The sequence below is a fragment of the Actinia tenebrosa genome, unplaced genomic scaffold (assembly GCF_029948245.1).
Source record: "Actinia tenebrosa isolate PJP-AT-01 unplaced genomic scaffold, QUT_ActTen_1.0 PGA_scaffold0__85_contigs__length_37466705, whole genome shotgun sequence".
Taxonomy (NCBI): Eukaryota; Metazoa; Cnidaria; class Anthozoa; order Actiniaria; family Actiniidae; genus Actinia; species Actinia tenebrosa.
Genome location: NW_028292569.1, coordinates 21,728,095 through 21,748,103, shown reverse-complemented (window position 1 = coordinate 21,748,103; position 20,009 = coordinate 21,728,095). Strand labels below are relative to the sequence as shown.

Here is a 20,009-nt window from a genome sequence, read left to right as displayed (position 1 = left end):
TTTGAATAGGTAATGTATTTCACTTTCATGATTCGTTGTTTTATGCATGTGGAATTTCTTTCTCGAAACTAAATATCAATAAAAAGTATTTTCTTCCATTCTAGCGCATTATAGCACCAATCAAATAATGCTAAAATGAAATTCATGGTTGTTTCGTTGTAATCATTGGACCACTTGATTTAATATCGAGTCAAAATGATTAAGGTTCACTGTCGTTTTTGCTTTGTTTTATATTGGTTTGCTTTATATTATATTGTGTTCCTTATTATTATTATTATTACTTCCGTTTACTAAAAACAATCCAACTGAGCCGAAGGGCGTAAACGTGATTCTTGTTCCAGATGATTTTCCTTCTGATGCTTCAAATATTTACGATATACTGGATGCAGGGCATCCATGAGAAATATCACTTATTTTTTAAAAAGTGTTTCCCCCAGACATTACAAACAAACTCAGCTTTGTGCTCAAAATAATATACCAGTGGAGATAGTAATGGAATCAAACATGACGATTGATTTCGAAAGCATCTAAACCTCTAAGATATTTAAGGAAGCCCCTTGTGGTTAAGTATTGTGCTCGAGAGAGGTTTCGTACACATGGAAGGCGCCTTTTGGTTTACTGTCATTCAATAAGGATAAACATACCGCATGGCGCGCGCCTTTTCTTTCTTTCTTTCTTTTTTTTTTTTTTTTTTTTTTTTTCTTTCTTTTTCGTAGATATTGTCCACTACATTATGCATACACTGAATGTCATTTTATTAATTACTACCACTTATATTATAATACTACAAATTGTATACACTAGGACGAGTCTGATGAAAGTCTAAAAATAGCATTTGTTTTCGAGTTGCAATAAATCACATTTATTAATGAGGGAAAAATTATGGGAATTATCTGACAATATATTTAGATGAATATTAATTTGATATATTTGCTTTGTTTCCTTTGTACTTTTGCTTTCTTATCTTATTGTTCACTTATTCCTCCTTTTTATCTTATTTTTAGTAGAAACATCTCTTTTTCTTTTTTTCTTTTTCTTTTCTTTTAATAAAACCTTCTAGGTACTTCTATCACAACATCCAACATTACTTCAATACAACTACTTTTCTTTTACGCTTGAATACAGATGTAGTGGTTGGTATTCTGATCCTTGCTGCTGCTGATTAACATTTGATGTAGCATGTTTTTGCGCTGTCTCACAGGGAACATTTGTTGGTAGCCCTATTTCATTATTGTCCCTTAGTAGCGACTGATACTCGTGCTCTCTTGACAATGACTCTCCATTATTTATCTGTTGATAAAGATGCTGAGTTCCTGGCAGAATGTGCTGCTCTGCAGGGTTCTCTTTTGGTTTCCTCTCTTCCAATAAGGTTAGAGTGCATTCTGTCGATACTACTCCAACATCAATATTCGATCGGTGGTATCAGGTTTGGTGTTTCGTGGGGTGTTTTCGATGCTGCTGGTTCGTGTGTTTCAATTTCTATTCTATCCTGGTATAAAAGAATATAGTAAAACAAATTGTGTTTGTTTGTCTGTTTGTTAGATAAACCCCAAACATCTACTCTATCCCTTTTACTGCTTAGGTTAAGTTGGTAATCAATAAGGGGTCAAGGTTGAGTGAGTAGTCCGATCCATATTCAGATATATATTACCACTTAAATCCCCCCCCCTAAATAAATTATAGATAATAAATCAAAAACGTAGTCCAAGTCAACCTGTGGCTTTTTTCCTTTCATTTTCATTTTCTTATTACAGACATTTTATAGTATCAAACTCACCTCTACAACTGGAAAAGATTCTTCTGGTTTTGAAACCCAAAAAAGCAAAAATATAATCGTCAAAACGTCATGAGCTATGAATTTTTTGTTTTTGCACGGTAGGGAGTCTCAGGATATGCAACGGATGGGTTAAACTGATTACATACAGTACGTATATGGAACATGTGAACTTACCTTTGGTTGTCGCTCCTCTTCCTTAAAACTAGAATATATTTAAAATTATGATAAAAAGTATAAGATAGACACACCCTGATGATTTTTTTTTTTTTGCTAGATATAAAAGAAAAGAAAAAAAGAGTAAAATAAATCAGAAATTATACCATTGAATCATTATCAATCGTTTTACATACTTCACGGATCCTGATTAATTCTACGTGACTTGCACTGTATGCTGGAATTAAAGTGTTTAAAATTAAAATGTAGCACACTAATAGAGCCATGATAATATTCACAACTATTGATATTGATGTTACTATAAAATGAACTGTTGCAAATGTGCGACCTGATAAAAGCAGAAAAAATAATAATTGATTAAAGGTAAGGCACAGTATGTGCCTGCAGACTCGGGGTAGCGGTAAAGCAAAAAAAAAAAAAAAAAAAAAAAAAGAAAAAAGAAAAATCATGTCAATATATACAAACGAATGAATTAAAATGTATGTAACCTTTATTTATACTTATATATGTAACGTCTTGACATAACCTTGAATAAATAGTGTCGAGCAAGACCTCTCTCCAGCAGAATTGGTTCTTGAGTCATGGCCTTTGAATGATGATTAGGAAGTCAAGTCAAATGTTAATAATTCAACTGAAGTAGTTAAGAAATTGAGTCATCACATGTTTATTGGTAATTCTGACCTGTAGTGGTTTGTGGTGATGATGTCGTTATTCCATGGTGATTTCTACTAGGGTGGATGGACTGAGGATAGATGACATTAATTGTTTATGAGTAAATCATTCCAAGGACCATCCATCCATCCATCCATCCATCCATCCATCCATCCATCCATCCATCCATCCATCCATCCATCCATCCATCCATTCGTCCGTCCGTCCGTCCGTCCATATTTTTTGCTTTAAACCTGTATAACCCATAGCTGCCTGCTTTTATGGTTACAATTTCCAAGACACTACCACCAGTAAGAGTATGAGATCCAGTCGATATTGATCGATTACGGGGATCATAAAACGTGAACAGGGGTGAGGGCACGCCATAGGCCAAACAGTATATCCTCATTTTACCACCATTATATGAAGCAACTGTGACATTTGACTGAAATAAATCTATTTGCGGCTCATCTGCGAAGAGAGCGAATTATATATTTCCAGACTGCACTGTTTCAATGATCTTGATTGTGATCATATTGATTTGTTACAAACCTTGCAGCGCCCCCTCACCCAACCATTTTGGCTAAAAACATAACAACATATATTTTTATATCTAAAAAAATATCATTTAGACTCACACTGGACAGTTACCAAGATACTCTTACAAAATGGAGGTTTGTTTATGTTGTTGATAGCACAGCATTCGTATTGCCCACTGTCATATCTTGTAATATTTGTAATATCGATTGTCACATTCCCTACGCCTTGATCAATGACATCACCCTGTACTTTTTGCCACGTGACGTTGCATAGGAGTTCCTACCGCAGAATATTTGATATGCAGTTCTTGGGATTCGTTAACAGGTATGTTTGAAAATGACGGATTGATCGATAAAGATGGAAATGCTGTAAATAAGAAAATAGCACATGTAAGTACATCAGTCGTCGCCCTTACAAATATGGCAAACAACGAAAAACCAAATGACTTATTTTGAACATTTTCATTAGAATGCATACCATATATCCATGAAAAAGTTAACTATCAAAATTGCTCAAATTAGCGCAAAGTTGAAAGTGCAAAGGATATAGTATGCACAAAGAACGAAAGAACGAAAGAACGAAAGAACGAAAGAACGAAAGAACGAAAGAACGAAAGAACGAAAGAACGAAAGAACGAAAGAACAAATATTTTCAATATTTTAAGAATAAGATTGTACTTATCAGTTCGAGTCTGATTATGCATGGTTGAATAAATGTTAATGGGAAAACGAGATCCTCACCTTAATAAAAAACAACAAACAAACGGAAGATATTTCAAAATCAAAATCAAAAACTAAAGCAAACAAGAAAATAATTTAATAGAAACAAGAACAACAATTCCAACAAATTGAAAGAATTATACCCACATGTTACGACGAGTTTGACTTTACTTGTTATGGAGCTTCTTGTTGCCAGCATCAGAACACATCCATACGCACCACTATCAGCCAGAGTAACATTATGGATTATCAGTGTAGCAGTTGATTCTTTACTCACTCGAACAGTGTTCAGTAGTCTAGCAGGACATGTATTGGTGTTTATGTACCATTTCCATTTGTTGAACACAAGTTCTTGTGCGATTAGAAATGCCCTCTTATTGTCTGCATAGAAAATCCACCTTGGTGAAGAAACATCAAACTCTTCCATCCTGTTATCCACACTGTAATCCCACACGAGCTTAGCTGTTTTCCCTACAGACACATACAAAACACTTGGTGGAACTACTCAATAAATAAAATATGAATGACTTATCAATGTGAATATTTCTGTTGACTAAACTATGAGAAAGTAAAATTTCTCACCATGCGTTTTGTTCAAGAGTAACAGTTTGATCGTCAATGAAATCAATAGATCTACTGACAACCCCATTGTTCTTATAGATTGAAGCATTGATGGATCAAAATATTGCAATGCTATTTAAACTAGTATATATCGTATTTCACTTTCATATAGTTCCAATTTCAATACGTCTTGAATTATATAGCTTCTTGACAATATGTAGGAAAAAGCATTTTTCCCTGTTATTTTAAAACTTTCAACACCTCAAAATATTCGAACAAATATAACTATATTTGGGGGAACTTGAAGCTAGGGTGATTTTATGAAAAGAAGTAGTTTATAAATGCACCTCGGCTTTTATTATTATTTGGGCTCAGGTTTAGTTAAATTGGATTTTTTTGTTTTTGTTTTGTGTTCTTTTATAGTCTCTTTATTTTTTAAAGCATAAGATACCATGGTTATTTTCATCAATACTATTTAAATTGTCTTTCTAGTCAAAAAGTATATTCAAAACTTTTCAAATTGATTTTTAAAGGCGTAAACAGGATTCTAATTCTAATTTTATGCCTAGTACCTATATGTAATGCGCAGTTGATCATATTAACATGTTAAATTGCGCAATACAAATAATAAACTATTATTATTATCATTAGTTCAATCCAGAGTTGCTTTGAGATGTATCAACTGTAATTATTAGTATGAGGCAGATTTAGTTGAAGAAAACCAACACTTTGGGAAATGATACCACCACCTGTTTCACTGCAATTTTATGTTGGATTGCATGTTTTTAAAGGACAAGACTAGGCATGCATTCAATAGAATATTCCATTCACGTATAACGAACTAACAATTGCTTTCGAAAGCGTTTAAAAGGAAAATTAGCTATATTTAACGTCGCTAGTTCCTTCAGTTGAATTTCAACTGTTATCAATGGAAGCCGACGGTGCGCACTTTACAAGCTCTCTCCATCAGTGCTCTGTTTCAAGAGTATTTAAAGCTAAAGCTACAAGGTGTAGAGAGAAAAATAAAAAACAAACAAACAAACAAAGGAATAAATGGGAAGTAGGGAAGAAAGGAATTGAAGGAAAAATAGAATAATAATGCTAAATAACTGTAATATTATTTTTAAGGGAAGAATCAAAAATATATAAAAGATTATTGGCATACCTCATGACCTTTTCGAGCCAAAACAGGACAGCCAAATCTGTAGGAGAAAACACGCACAAAAAATATTTTACAATTTTAAAGGACATCTGGTAAAGTCGTGGAATTAAGCTACGGACACACTGCCCCCCTCCACCCCATTTTTTTTTCTACAACAGCATGTTTATATGCTACAGAGGAAGGGGGGATGTTATTTTCCGCACATTATTGTAGAGAGAAAACTGGATTTTAAAAAAAATACATCTCTTACCTTTCCTTGAAAAAAATTGTGAGATTTTCGTCAAATCCAACTTCGTTTTGTGCTCGACATATGTACAGTCCATACTGATCACTGCTATATGTTACTAGTGTCAAAATACTACCGCCTGTAATGTTCCTAACCCCCTTGGTAATTTGCATTCCTTTAAGATCATACCATTTGATCAATGGAGTGGGCAGACTATCAACCAGGCAATGTAAGGCGAATCTCTTTTCAGTTGATAATAGGCATTATGATAGAGTTTGTTAAACTAAGTATAGTATAGTAACTATGTATCCCACACGGCGCACTGCCACATCTATCTAAGTATAGTGGGTTTATCTGGACAACAAATTGAAAAAAAGGAACAATTAGAAGGGAACCAGCGGAAAAAAGAGAAAAAAAAAAAAAAAAAAGACACCAAATTAACAAAACAAAACATCCTGCAATTATCTATGCGCCCCGAAACGCGCCGAACCAAAAATAAATATTCATATAAACCACTATCACCTTTGGTGAGATTAGAGATGACAAGAGTAGCTGTGGACTCTTTACTGAGTCGACCTTGCAGTCTTGTTGGGCAGTTTTGGGAATAACGAGCGTCCTTTCATTGAAACCATCCTCGACGCGGATACCTATTCTTTATTACATCCATTTTGAAATCACAAGCAAATCCTGCGATCTGATTGGTTCCCTGCAGCAGTGATTTCAGCATAAATTGCACGATTTTGCACATCAACTGATATGAACCAATCACAAGAGAGACATGTCATTTTCTAGCCAATTATATCAAGGAATCCATCTTAGTGTTGAGCTCACCGCTTCTTGCGAAAAAAAAGAGCCACGGCTCAAATAATTTTTTCTGAAGAACGATTTTACCGTCACAAGTCTTAAAAAAAGACTTAAAAAGCCGTAAAAAGGACTTAAAAAGACCAACTGATCACTTAAAATCGTCAAAAGCATCTTTGAAAACAGATTATCAAGCACGAAACTTAAGTAGGAATCAATTAATCAATTAAGAAAAGTAGGTCTATTTGCTCTGAGTGTTATTTCTAGAATTACATGAATAGGCTCGACATTTTGGTTCCACATGTCGCAAGGGAGAACAGAAACGCGTGTCAAAGTTAAACAGAATCAATTGATCGGTAAGCAAGAAACGTGTTCTCGGAACCAAAATGTCAGTCCTAATGGTTTGCTTGAGGTTAAGGTCGACAGCTCAGCACGTGGAGTTGTTGGTCATCTGAGCAAACATTCTATTCACTTTTGACATCTCTAAAGCTTTTGTTCTCTGATAGTACTGCATAATCGGGTGTGTCAACAATCTATTGACGCCCCAACTTTAGTCTCAATAATCTCCTTCATTTTTGTTTCAAACTTGAATCACTTTCAAGTGGTAATTAGTTAAGTTAAGTGTATAACGACTACTGTATGATCTATGCGATTTAGAGTTGAGTAAATCATAGGAATTTGGGTTAGTTCAAATTCCTCCTCGGGAATTGGGAACTAGCTCATTAACTCCTCTGAGTCGCATTGACCAATCACAGTTAGCGTCAGGTCATTATCGGCTTGACGTCACTTTCTATAGACCACAAATAATACTTAAGTGCTTGTAGCACACACTAAGAGTTAGTTGTTTTTGAGTTCGAGTTTTAGTTCTAGTTCGAGTTCAAGTTCAAATTCACACTAAGAGTAGAAGAAGGAAGAAAACAACCAAGCGAATAAAAGACCAGAAAATCCATAAAGGTCTACATGTGTGTACGTGGGACGAGCTAGTCCACCCCATCCCAGTCATCGGGAAAAACATCCCACGTCACAGACGGCATCACTTTCATACCTTTTTCTTGCTTCTGTCTACCTGGGCATAGATCGGTATGTCCCCCTGTTGTCTTGCTCTTTTCTTTTTTGACAAATTAACACTTGCATATACGGGTATGTCATCTTCTATAGCCTCCAGAGGCAAATGAGGCATTCTAAAGTCAACGGAATTGGTTTTAGTTCTTTAAAATATACGTCTTCGGAATATAATCAGATTTTGTAATCGAAACATAAATACGTACTCATTTTCCCCTGGTTGTTCTTTTCTATCTGCTGATATAAATATCCTGCACTATAATAGTCGTTCTTGCAGTTGGTGAAATGGTTATATTTTTAAACCTATGGCTTGCATGATTAGGTTATTAATCATGACTGATAAATTGTTATAATCACTGAAGATGTTGGAATTGGATGTTGAAAAGGGTTAAGAAGCAAAATTCAAGAGGGAAAAAATAAATAAAAGAAGGAAGGACATCAAGAAAGCGTTGGGGATGCGGATGTGATAAGAATTAAGGTGACTGTGATGTACTGAGGAGCAGGAGCAGGAGCGGGAGCAGGAGCAGGAGAAGAAGGACAACATCAATAAGCCTTTTCATAGTTTAAGAAACGATTCCACTGCGCATGCGATTTTATCCCGAATTTCTCACCTTCTTTTGTCTAAACCTTCTTTTGTTCTTAATTAAACAAAAGGTGAGAAATTCGGGATAAAATCGCATGCGCAGTGGAATCGATTCTTAAACTATGAAAAGGCTTATAAGGAATGGTAATAATAATAATAGTATTAATTAATATTTTTAAAATGTAATTTACCTTTCTTGTTACTGTACTTTTTATAGATTATTACAGTAAAGATAATAATTATCGTTATCAAGACAAACATTACTGCTCCACCTGCTGACAATAAAATGATATCCTTCTTGCCGATCTTATTGTCTCCTCCAAGAGAACCGCTAGTCTTGTCTACAACACAAATAAAATATGAATAAGGAAATAAATATAAAAAATATGAGAAATTTTAAAATTTAAGAGAAAGAAAAAAATTATGAATATGAAAAAAATGAGCTAAAGATAGAAAAAGTTCGCATTAAATTAAAGAAAGAAAAAAAAAAAAAAAACAGAAAGAAAAGAAAAGAAAAGAAAAAGAAATAAGAAAGAGAACAGTAAACTCATACGAAATGAAGAATATGAAAAGTAGAATGAGAACAAACGAAAAAGAAACTTTATAAAAGGAAAACTAATTAACAGGAAAGAACAGCCGATTTTAAATAATAATAAAAAAATGTGTATTTTATCATACGGGCTTTTTTTTTTTTTTTAATATTATTTTTTATTTGCGCCTAAAAGGGAAATTATTTTTGATTAAGCTTTTACTTTGTCGTTCCCTTGGTGTTGAAACTACTACATTGGTTAAATTTATTGAACTTTTGTCTATCGACTTCGACGTAGACGTAGAAACTAAAAAAAATTAGACATAGAAACTAAAAAAAAATAGATGCATAAGTCTGTAGTAATTGAATTTACAGCTCAGTTTTGTGTGTGTGCGTGTGTGTATGTTTGGAATTATGTTTTGCAATTGATGTTTGTTTCTTTGTTTTACTGATTGGTTGATTGATTTACTCCATTAATTAACTATAAATATACAAACAAACAAAAAAGTATAAACAATTAAAAATAAGCAAAAGATAACGTAACGACGTTTCGCAGTCATACTGACGTCGCTTTCTTTTGTTAAAACAAAATCACTTAAGGAATATAAAAACAAACAAAAATATCTAACAACCAAATAAAACGAAAAACAAAAAATACTCATTCAATACCCGTTTATGAATTGATTTTCTAAGTTTTCATTTAATTTTCTGTTCTTCAGATTTTGTTTGATTGTTCGTTTTCCTAGGTTGGCGGTTGTTTGTTACGTTGCTTAGATTACCTCGGTTAACTGTTGTTATCAAGCTTTGTATATGGCGTGGTTTTTCCGATGGCAATTTAGAAGTTGGAAAAGCTAGAAAAGACCAAATCACAATTTATTTCTTTTCTCATGTGCACTGTTACAAAGGGAATATATAATTGCATATTTTTTAAAAGAAGCCTTCGCGCGTTCCGTTGCTATTAGTTGACACTGATATCATGAGGAGCTTTGGTCAAAAAGGTTTACTTTGCATGAGGTCTTTTTAGGTGTGAAGTAATGTCCATCGTTCCTTAAGTGTAAGTGTGTAGGTGTCAATCCTGTTGTCAACATACACTCTTTCTTTGTAATTAGAGCAGATGCAAGGTCATTCCAAGCCCACAAGTCATTCCATCATCAACTTTTTGTTTGGGGTTCTATTCATGGACCTGATTTCCTACTGCCTTATCCACGCAAAATATCACAAATAGCACTTTCGACGACTTCATAACCCTAAACCGGTGACATAGCGAGCTTGTTTCATAGAAATGAATGTCGTCCTTTATGTGTCGCGCGCCTGTATATCTTGATCAAGTCTGCCTCTCGGCTACAGTAATCGTTTTTTTCTTTTCTAGAACATATATTCAAAAGTCGACGTGCTTAGTTCACGTTATTTTTTAATGTTTTTTTTCCCTTCTAAATACGATAAAGAAATAATTTTCGTTGTACGCTTTCTAATCGTTAACAAAATATGCCAAATCCGACTACTGATTAGAATTTTCTGCTTTGATATGATTTCATTCAGGACTGATTCATCGTAGAGTCGTTTTACTCTTCTTTATTAGTCACAGAGTCGAATGCTTGATAAAACAAAAACAACATGAAATATGAAACTACTGTAGTTTCATAGTTAAAAAAAAAAAAAAAATAAAACTGCTCTAATGCAATTTTTGACTGCGATACCTTGAAGGTGTCGCTAAACGTAACATGAAACTACTTTATGTCAATCAAAGTTTAAACTTTTTTGATCAAAGCTCTTCATGATAATACCATAAATAAAATGATAAACCATTAACACTATGAATTAAAATTCCACCGGCGAGGCTCATCCACAATTTTACCTTACGATTAGTGCGTCCTCAATCATCATGTATTTCCACGATGAAAAAAAATCTAGAAACCTTTTTTTTGTAATTTTTGACGTACTTGGTTTTCGAAACAACTTTTTGAAGATTGTTTTCGCATAAAAAGAACCATAAGAACCATTAAAACAAATAAATGTTTCAAACCTGTTTGGGTGACATTGATGATGTGTTCATCATAACCAAGTAAATTTTCTGCTTTACATTTGTACAACCCATAGCTGCCTGCGTCTATGGTTACTAGTTCCAAGACACCAACACCCGTAACAGTATGAGATCCTGTCAATATTGATCGATTACGGGGATCATACCACGTGAACAGAGGAGAGGGCACGCCATTGGCCAAACAGTATATCGTGACTGTACCATTATTATATGAAGAAACTGTGTCATTTGACTGGACTACATCTATTTCTGGTTTGTCTGTGAAGAGAACGAATTGATTCTTCCAATATATACCTTCTGATATACGTTCAGAAGTTATTGGCTCAATTTATGAGTCACAGTTTGTTCTTTGTAAATAGCTGTCATAAGAAAACGTTTAAAATAGTATAATAATAGGTATTCATTTAGATTGATAGATGGCTAGCTTTTTATCGTTTGAATGGTCATTGGATGTTTGACTTTTATACCATTATTATATGAAGAAACTGTGTCATTGACTTAACTGCATCTATTTCTGATTTGTCTGTGAAAAAAAGGAATTGATTCTTCCAATACCTTCTGATATAAGTAAGCTCGTTTTGTAAGTTAAAATAAGATAGTGATAGGTATACATGCAGATTGTCTGAATGGTCATTGGGGTCTATTTTGACTTCTGTCGACTTTCTTTTTTGTCTCTATACTTTTGTCTGCCTGTCTAACTGTTTTTTCTTCTTGTTTGCTGTCATTGTTATTCCGCTAAAGTGTTTTAAGTAATAAGGTTCGCTTAATAATTTCATGTTCTATTAGTTAAGCCCAAAAATCGACATTTCGTATTAGCAAATAACAAAAGAACCAGCTAGGTTGACAAAATAATCAATGTACTAAACTCACACTGGACAGATATTGTTGTACTTCTACAGGTTGGATTCTCCTTCGGGTTGTTAGTTGCACAGCAATTATATATTCCACTATCATTTCTTGTGATATTTGATAGATTAATTGTTACATGTCCCACGCCTTGGTTCTTACGGAACTTGCCACCATCCCTCAATCTCAGCCATGTGACGTTCGGTTCAGGAATTCCAACCGCAGAACAGCTGATAAATAATCCTTCGGATTCATTTACGCGTATGATTGAAGACGAAGGATTTAACGTGATATTAGGCAACGCTGTTATAAAAAGAACGAAACTCCATTCAATACACTACAAGAATTACAATAATTGGACATGTTAAAAAAAGTACAAAAATGTATCCAGATTATTGATATTGATCGTGCTAAAAAAATACAACAAAATAGAACCAATTTATGTAACATTTTACCTAATCTTACTAATAATGAGATGTGTAGCATCTAAAACTCAATTTGAACTTACATGTTACAACGAGTTTGACTTTACTTGTTATGGGGTTTCTTGTTGTCAGCACAAGAACACATCCATACGTACCACTATCAGCCAGAGTTACATTATGGATTACTAGTGTAGCAGTTGATTCTTTACTCACTCGAACAGGGTTCAGTAGTCTAGCAGGACATGTATTGGTGTGTATGTTCCATTTCCACTTGTTTAACATAGTTTCCTGTGAGATTAGAAATGCACTGTCATTGTCAGCATAGGATATCCACCTTGGAGAATTAATATCAAACTCTTCCAACTTGTTATCCACACTGTAATCCCACAAAAACTTAGCCTTTTCTCCTACAGACACATACAAAACACTTGGTGGAACTACTGTGAAACGAGCTGCACCTACAATATTCGACCAGGAAATATTAAAAATATAAAATATATAATGTAACAGCAAAATGGATATTCCTGTCGGATAAAGCGATTTTTTTGAGAAAGTAGACAAACAAATTCTCACCCTGAGTTCTGCTCACAAGTAACACTTTGATGATCAGTGAAATCCATAGGACTTGAGATGCCTCCATTGTCTCAGAAGATTAAAGCATTAGTGGATCAAAATGATATAATATTTGAATAAATAATGTATTTCACTTTCATGGTTCGTTGTTTTATGCATGTGGAATTTCTTTCTCGAAACCAAATATCAATGAAAAGTGTTTTCTTCCTTATTCTAGCGCATGAAAGCACTAATCAAATGATGCTAAAATGAAATTCATGGTTGTTTCGTTGTAATCATTGGACCACTTGATTTAATATCGAGTCAAAATGATTAAGGATAACTGTCCTTCTTGATTTGTTTTTTTCTTTTTTTCTTTTTTCTTATTTTTCTTATTTTTCTTATTTTTCTTATTTATTCCGTTTACTAAAAACAATCCAACTGAGCGTAAGGGCGTAAACGTGATTCTTATTCCAGATGATTTTTTTCTGATGCTTCAAATATTTACGTTATACTGGAGGCAGGGCATCCATGAGAAAAATCACTGAACACTTTAAAAAGTGTTACCCCCAGTCATTACAATTAAACTCAGCGTTGTGCTCAAAATAATGTACCAATGGAGATAGTAATGGAATCAAACATGACCATTGATTTCGAAAGCATCTAAACCTTCACGATATTGATGAAAGCCCCGTGTGGTTAAGTATCAAGAGAGGTTTCGTACCCATAGAAGACTTCTTTTGGTTTACTGTCATTTAATAAGTATAAACATACCTCATGGCGCGCGCCTTTTTTTTTTTTTTCTTCTTCTTCTTTCTTTTTTTCTTTTCTTTTTCGTAGATGTTGCCCACTACATTATGCCTACACTGAATGTCCTTTTATTAATTACTACCACTTATATTATAATACTACAAATTGTATACACCAGGCCGAGTCTTTAAAAGAAAGTCTAAAAATAGCATTTGTTTTCGAGTTGCAATAAATCAAATTTTTTAATGAGGGAAAAATTATGGGAATTATCTGACAATATATTTAAATGAATATTAATTAAGCAATAGAAAACTTTTTCCGTGTTTACATAGCCTGATAGCAACACGAAGGGAGGTTGGGAGAATTCGAGACAGTTATGCAAACCCGAGACGTAGTCGAGGGTTTTCATAACTGTCGAGAATTCTCCCAACCCCCCGAGTGTTGCTATCAGGCTATGTAAATACAGAGAAAAAAGTTTTCTATTGCTTTTATAAAATAAATACTAAGGGAAAACATTACCACTTGCAAGAAAATAAATCTTTATTCGAATTTGATTCTCATATCAAAATACAAATTCTCCATACATCACGAACTTTGATCGTTAGCCAATCAAATTTCGTGTAATAAACGCCAAGGAGGCAAATGTGAAGCGAGAAAGAATCGCTAGCTATTTTCAACATTTATCATTCTAAAACTTTAAAACAAATACAAAGAAATGTCCAAAGATTGAATATAAATCTTAATAAAAGATTTCAGAATTGATTATCTTTACGAAAGTGATCAAAAGTAGATAACTGAGTGTCACTGTGACTGGAATTCTCGGTTGAAAGAAACGTGGTTTTGCTCAATTTGACAGCCAGAAAACATGGCAGCGAAGTTGATTGTTTCGTCTCGCCTCGTGAAGATATTTTGTGGAGCTGAAGAGCTATCGCTGGAAAAAGTTTGAAGCTGCTGACTGTTTCCTTGAAATACTTGTATTCCTTATCGGGCGGTGCATTTAAATCATGAGAAAGCACGTCGCTGAACAACCGAAGCTGTCCTGACGAAGGACGTGTGTTGTAGCTCCTGAGGGAATTCTCTTTGCGGTGACCAACGGGAGATTGTCATGATTTTACGATCAGAAAGACCTGTATGAGACCATAGGGTTATGCCTGAGGCCCTGACACAAGTCAAAATTTGGAACTTCGTCTTCAAAATACATTTTTGGGGGCGTTTTTTTTCTCGAAAGAAACTGTAAATTTTTGAACTTATACCGGGAAAACAAGAAAGTTGTGACGTCAAAACTGTGTTTACATACCCTCATGCAAACATGTCTATCAACCAATCAAAGCGTGCGTACTATTTAATTTATTTTATAATTTGATATATTTGCTTTGTTTCCTTTGCATTTTTGCTTTCTTATTTTATTGTTCACTTATTCCTCCTTTCTATTTTATTTTTAGTAGAAACGTTTTCCTTTTTTTCTTTTTCGTTTTTTCTTTTAATAAAACCAACATTACTTTAATACAACTACTTTTCTTCTACGCTTGAATACAGATGTAGTGGTTGGTATTCTGATCCTTGCTGCTCGTGATTAACATTCGATGTAGCATGATTTAACAATGTCTCACAAGGAACATTTGTTGGTAGCCCTATTCCATTATTGTCCCTTAGTAGCGACTGATACTCGTGCTCGCTTGATAATAACTCTCCATTATTTATCTGTTGATAAAGATGCTGAGTTCTTGACAGAAAGGTCTGCTCTGCAGGGTTCTCTTTTGGTTTCCTCTCGTCCAATAAGGTTGGAGTGCATTCTCTCGATACTGCTCCGACATCAATATTCGGTGGTATCAGGTTTGGTGATTCGTGGTGTGTTTCCAATGCTGCTGGTTCGTGTGTTTTCATTTCGATTCTATCCTATATACAAGAATATAGTAAAACAATTTGTTTTTTGTTTTTGTGTTTTTTTTTTGTTTTGTTTTTTGTTTTGTTTTTGTTTTTGTTTTTGTTAGTTTGTTCGTTAGATAAACCCAAAACATCTACTCTATCCCTATTACTGCTAAGTCAAGGGGCCAAGGGTTAGTGAGTAGTCCATATTCAGATATATAGTACAACTAAATTTTTTTTCATCCACACCCCCCACCTAAATAAATTATAAATAAATTGAAAACGTAGTCCAAATCAGCATCCTATATTATTAAACTCACCTCTACAATCTCAAAAGATTCTTCTGGTTTTGAAACCCTAAAAAGTGAAAATATAATCGTCAAAACATTTGTCTAAATTCAGTTGGCTATAGTCCTCCTGAAAAATGGCGTGAACTATGAATTATTTGTTTTTGCATGGGGAGTGAGGATATGCAACGGGTGGGTTATTACATACAGTACGCATATTGAACATGTGAATTTACCTTTCGTTGTCGCTCCTCTTCCTTAAAACTGCAATATATTTAAAACAATGATAATAAGTAAAAAGATAGACACACATCGATAAAACAATGTTGCCAGATATCAAACAAAGAAAGAAAAAGAAATATTAAAATAAAAATCTGAAATTATTCTATGGAATCATTATCAATCGTTTTACATACTTCACGGATCCTGATTAATACTACGTGATATGCATGCGCTATATGCTGGAATTAAAGTGTTTACCTTTGAAGCCAGCCCTTTTGAAAATGTAGCACACTAATAGCGCCATGATAATATTCACAACTATTGATATTGATGTTACTATAAAATGAACTGTTGCAAATGTGCGACCTGATGAAAACAGAAAAAATGATTAAAGGTAACAAACAGTATGTGCCTGCAGACTCGGGGTAGCGGTAAAGCAAAATAAATAATAAATAAAAAAACGTGTCAATATATAGAAATAAATAAATTAAAATATATGTAACCTTTATTTATAATTGTATATGTAACATTGACATAACCTTGAATAAGTAGTGTCGAGCAAGACCTCTCTCCAGGCTTGGCTCTTGAGTCATGACCTTTGAATGATGATTAGGAAGTCAAGTCAAATGTTAATAATTCAACTGAAGTAGTTAAGAAAGTGGCTCATCAGATGTTTATTGGTAATTCTGACCTGTAGTGGTTTGTGGTGATGATGTCGTTATTTCATAGATACTTCTACTTGGCATCAGAGAGGGTGGATGGACTGAGGATAGATGACATTATTTTTTAATGAGTAAATCATTCCAAGCAACCATCCATCCATGCATCCATGCATCCATACATCCATCCATCCATCCATCCATCCATCCATCCATCCATCCATCCATCCATCCATCCCTCTCTCCTTCCATCCATCCATCCATCCATCCATCCATCCATCCATCCATCCATCCATCCCTCTCTCCTTCCATCCATCCATCCATCCATCCATCTATCCATCCATCCATCCATCCCTCTCTCCTTCCATCCATCCATCCATCCATCCATCCATCCCTCTCTCCTTCCATCCATCCATCCATCCATCCATTCATCCATCCATCCATCCATCCATATATCCATTTTTCTTTTACCATCTAAAGTTAATTTATATTATTGGTCTCCAAACCTGTTTGAATAATACTAATAAAATGTTCATCATAACCAAGTAGATTTTCTGCTTTACACCTGTACAACCCATAGCTGTCGGGGCAAATGGTCACTAGTTCCAAGATACCAACACCAGTAACAGTATGAGATCCTGTACCTATTGATCGATTACGGGGATCATACCACGTAAACAGAGGAGAGGGCACGCCATGGGCCAAACAGTATATCCTGATTTTACAACCATTATATGAAGAAACTGTGTCATTTGACTGAAACAAATCTATTTGCGGCTCATCTGCGAAGAGAGTGAATTATATATTTTCAGTCTGCACTGTTTCAATGATTTTGATTGTGATCATATTGATTTGTTGCAAACCTTGCAGCGCCCACTCACCCTACCATTTTGGCTAAAAAACATAACAACATATATTTGTATATCTAAAAAAGATAGCATTTAGACTCACACTGGACGGTTACCAAGATACTCTTACAAAATGGAGGTTTCTTCAGGTTGTTAATAGCACAGCATTCGTATTGCCCACTGTCATATCTTGTAATGTTTGTAATATCGATTGTCACATTCCCTACGCCTTGATCAATGACATCACCCTGTACTTTTTGCCACGTGACGTTTGGCATAGGAGTTCCTACCGCAGAACATTTGATATGCAGTTCTTGGGATTTGTTTACAGGTATGTTTGAAAGGGACGGATTGATCGATAAAGATGGAAATGCTGTAAATAAGAAAATAGCGCATGTAAGTACATATCAGTCATCGCCAATACAAATACGACAAACAACTAAAAACCAAATGACTTATTTTGAACATTTTCATTAGATTGCATACCATATATCCATGAAAAGGTTAACTATCAAAATAGACCCTTTTCGAGTTCCAAATTACCGCTGATTACATACTCATTTGCTCAGACTAAGCCTCGAACCAGTGTTTTTTTTTACTTGCAAATACCTAAAGGTATAGTAAAGAATGCACAAGTTCAACCATACGAACACTTTGAAATCCCTGCGGACCTTGACTGGAAAATGTGAATATTCTTCACAAAATCGAGGCTTAGCCTGAGTAAATGAGTCTGTAATCAAGAAACACAGCGGTAATTTGGAACACGAAAAGGGTCTATTGTACATGTTAGTGCAAAGTTGAAAGTGCAAATGATATGTGGTATGCACTCTAACGAAGACAAGAACGAAAGAACGAAAGAACGAAAGAACGAAAGAACGAAGAACGAAAGAACAAAGAACGAAAGAACGAAAGAACGAAAGAACGAAAGAACGAAGAACGAAGAACGAGAAAGAACGAAGAACTACGAAAGAACGAAAGAACGAAAGAACGAAAGAACGAAAGAACGAAAGAACGAAAGAACGAAAGAACGAAAGAACGAAAGAACGAAGAACGAAAGAACGAAAGAACGAAAGAACGAAAGAACCAAAGAACGAAAGAACGAAAGAACGAAAGAACGAAAGAACGAAAGAACGAAAGAACGAAAGAAAGAAAGAACGAAAAAACGAAAGAACGAAAGAACGAAAGAACGAAAGAACGAAAGAACGAAAGAACGAAAGAACGAAAGAACGAAAGAACGAAAGAACGAAAGAACGAAAGAACGAAAGAACGAAAGAACGAAAAAACGAAAGAACGAATATTATCAATATATTAAGAATAAGATTGTACTTATCAGTTCGAGTCTGATTATGCATGGTTGAATAAATGTTAATGGGAAAACGAGGTCCTCACCTTAATAAATAACAGCAAACGCACGGAAGATATTTCAAAATTTGGAAAATCAAAATCAAAAACTAAAGCAAACAAGAAAGAATTAATAGAAACAAGAACAACCATTCCAACAAATTGAAAGAATTATACCCACATGTTACGACGAGTTTGACTTTACTTGTTATGGGGCTTCTTGTTGCCAGCACAAGAACACATCCATACGTACCACTATCAGCCAGAGTTACATTATGGATTACTAGTGTAGCAGTTGATTCTTTACTCACTCGAACAGGGTTCAGTAGTCTAGCAGGACATGTATTGGTGTTTATGTACCATTGCCCCTGTTTGAATACATTTTCTTGTGCAATTATAAATTCACTGCCATTGTCAGCATAGAATATCCAATTTTGCGAATAAACAACAAACTCTTCCATCCTGTTATCTACACTGTAATCCCACACAAGCTTAGCTGTTTCTCCTACAGACACATACAAAACACTTGGTGGAACTACTGTGAAACGAGCTGCACCTAAAGTATTTTAAAATATAAATTATAAATTATATATAAATGTGAATATTCCTGTTGATAAACTCGGAGAAAGTAAACTCGGAGAAAGTAAATAAACAAATTATCACCATGCGCCTTGTTCAAGAGTAACAGGTTTATCGTCATTGAAATCAATAGATCTACAGAGAACTCCATCGTTCTTATGAAGCAATGATGGATCAAAATAATACAATATTTAAATTGGCAAGTATCCTATTTCACTTTCATGGATCAAATTTAATGCGTGTGGGATTCTATAACTACATAGAAGAAAAAACACTTTTCCCACTACTGTAGAACTTTCAACACCCCTAAAAATATTCGAAAATTGTAACTCTATTTGAGGGAAATTGAAGCTAGGGTCGGATTTTTGGAAAATAAGAAGTGATTAAATTAACCTCAATTTTTTATTAGCTTGGGCTCAAGCGCTTTAGTTTGAGTTTTTTGAATAAATTGTTTTCGTGGTAGCGTTAGGATAGGAAGTGCAGACTTTCGGAATCTTGTCAAAGAACAAAAGATAACGTAAACCATATATAAAAGAATGGTTTACTTGAGCCCAGCTAAATAAACTTAAATCAATAAACAGCGGACAACGAATAACAAAGTCGATAGATTCGATATATGTCTTCTGCCAAGATAACTAGAATTCTACGTCACGCTAGGTGCAGACTGCATTCTACAATGAAACATGCATACCTTCGATATTTAGCTACCTGTTGAAAGGGAAATATAACGGCTACACACGTCAAGCCAATTAGAAATTAATCATGTACATTCTTTAATTCCTAGATAATGATAATCATGCTCTCCAGC

The 20,009-nt window shown here is 34.4% G+C and overlaps 3 protein-coding genes and 1 long non-coding RNA gene across 9 annotated transcripts in view; 1 reads left to right on the top strand and 3 right to left on the bottom strand.

Annotated features, from left to right (window-relative positions):
* Positions 1-20,009, top strand: part of LOC148913801 (immunoglobulin superfamily member 10-like) — a gene marked incomplete in the record, with an annotated part of 199,017 nt that overhangs the window by 144,073 nt on the left and 34,935 nt on the right.
* On the bottom strand, positions 739-19,970 carry LOC148913807 (opioid-binding protein/cell adhesion molecule homolog). 4 transcript variants are annotated; one of them, XM_089025833.1, is made up of 10 exons: positions 19,286-19,364; positions 18,804-19,178; positions 17,385-17,654; positions 16,940-17,215; positions 16,466-16,537; positions 16,314-16,370; positions 16,033-16,140; positions 1,952-1,979; positions 1,778-1,800; positions 739-1,489 (listed from the first exon to the last, which is right to left on the bottom strand). In XM_089025833.1, exons 1-10 carry the CDS (start codon positions 19,350-19,352, stop codon positions 1,485-1,487), a joined length of 1,281 nt encoding a protein of 426 aa, XP_088881959.1. In that variant the 5' UTR covers positions 19,353-19,364; the 3' UTR covers positions 739-1,484. The 4 variants fall into 4 exon arrangements, with proteins under 4 accessions (XP_088881959.1, XP_088881955.1, XP_088881956.1 ...); XM_089025829.1 differs by lacking the exons at positions 739-1,489; positions 1,778-1,800; positions 1,952-1,979 and adding exons at positions 13,940-15,295; positions 15,586-15,622; positions 15,789-15,816; XM_089025830.1 differs by lacking the exons at positions 739-1,489; positions 1,778-1,800; positions 1,952-1,979 and adding exons at positions 13,940-15,295; positions 15,586-15,622; positions 15,789-15,816 and having other exon boundaries at positions 17,078-17,215.
* On the bottom strand, positions 5,587-6,801 carry LOC148913808 (uncharacterized). Its single transcript, XR_016119042.1, has 3 exons — positions 6,333-6,801; positions 5,835-6,164; positions 5,587-5,624 (listed from the first exon to the last, which is right to left on the bottom strand). It is a non-coding gene; the product is annotated as an uncharacterized LOC148913808 (long non-coding RNA).
* Positions 6,802-12,749, bottom strand: LOC116292734 (protein amalgam-like). Of its 3 annotated transcripts, none has more exons than XM_089025858.1 (8): positions 12,671-12,749; positions 12,181-12,555; positions 11,697-11,975; positions 10,809-11,084; positions 9,565-9,636; positions 8,448-8,597; positions 7,880-7,910; positions 6,802-7,792 (listed from the first exon to the last, which is right to left on the bottom strand). In XM_089025858.1, exons 1-8 carry the CDS (start codon positions 12,735-12,737, stop codon positions 7,651-7,653), a joined length of 1,392 nt encoding a protein of 463 aa, XP_088881984.1. In that variant the 5' UTR covers positions 12,738-12,749; the 3' UTR covers positions 6,802-7,650. The 3 variants fall into 3 exon arrangements, with proteins under 3 accessions (XP_088881984.1, XP_088881985.1, XP_088881986.1); XM_089025859.1 differs by having other exon boundaries at positions 7,880-7,907; XM_089025860.1 differs by having other exon boundaries at positions 12,181-12,385; positions 12,671-12,738.

Bases quoted from the DNA above. Each gene is read 5' to 3' on its own strand.
- LOC116292734 (XM_089025858.1), bottom strand. From the start codon at position 12,737: ATGGAGGCATCTCAAGTCCTATGGATTTCACTGATCATCAAAGTGTTA. The intron at 8,598-9,564 runs GTAATCTAAGCA...TTTGTGTTGTAG, and splicing joins GATAACAACAGTTAACCGAG to ACAAGACTAGCGGTTCTCTT. The intron at 7,793-7,879 runs GTACGTATTTAT...CGTTGACTTTAG, and splicing joins GAACAACCAGGGGAAAATGA to AATGCCTCATTTGCCTCTGG.
- LOC148913807 (XM_089025829.1), bottom strand. From the start codon at position 19,352: ATGGAGTTCTCTGTAGATCTATTGATTTCAATGACGATAAACCTGTTA. The intron at 16,538-16,939 runs GTTTGGAGACCA...ATCTATCCTCAG, and splicing joins TATTAGTATTATTCAAACAG to TCCATCCACCCTCTCTGATG. The intron at 16,141-16,313 runs GTTATGTCAATG...TGTTTTCATCAG, and splicing joins CTCGACACTACTTATTCAAG to GTCGCACATTTGCAACAGTT.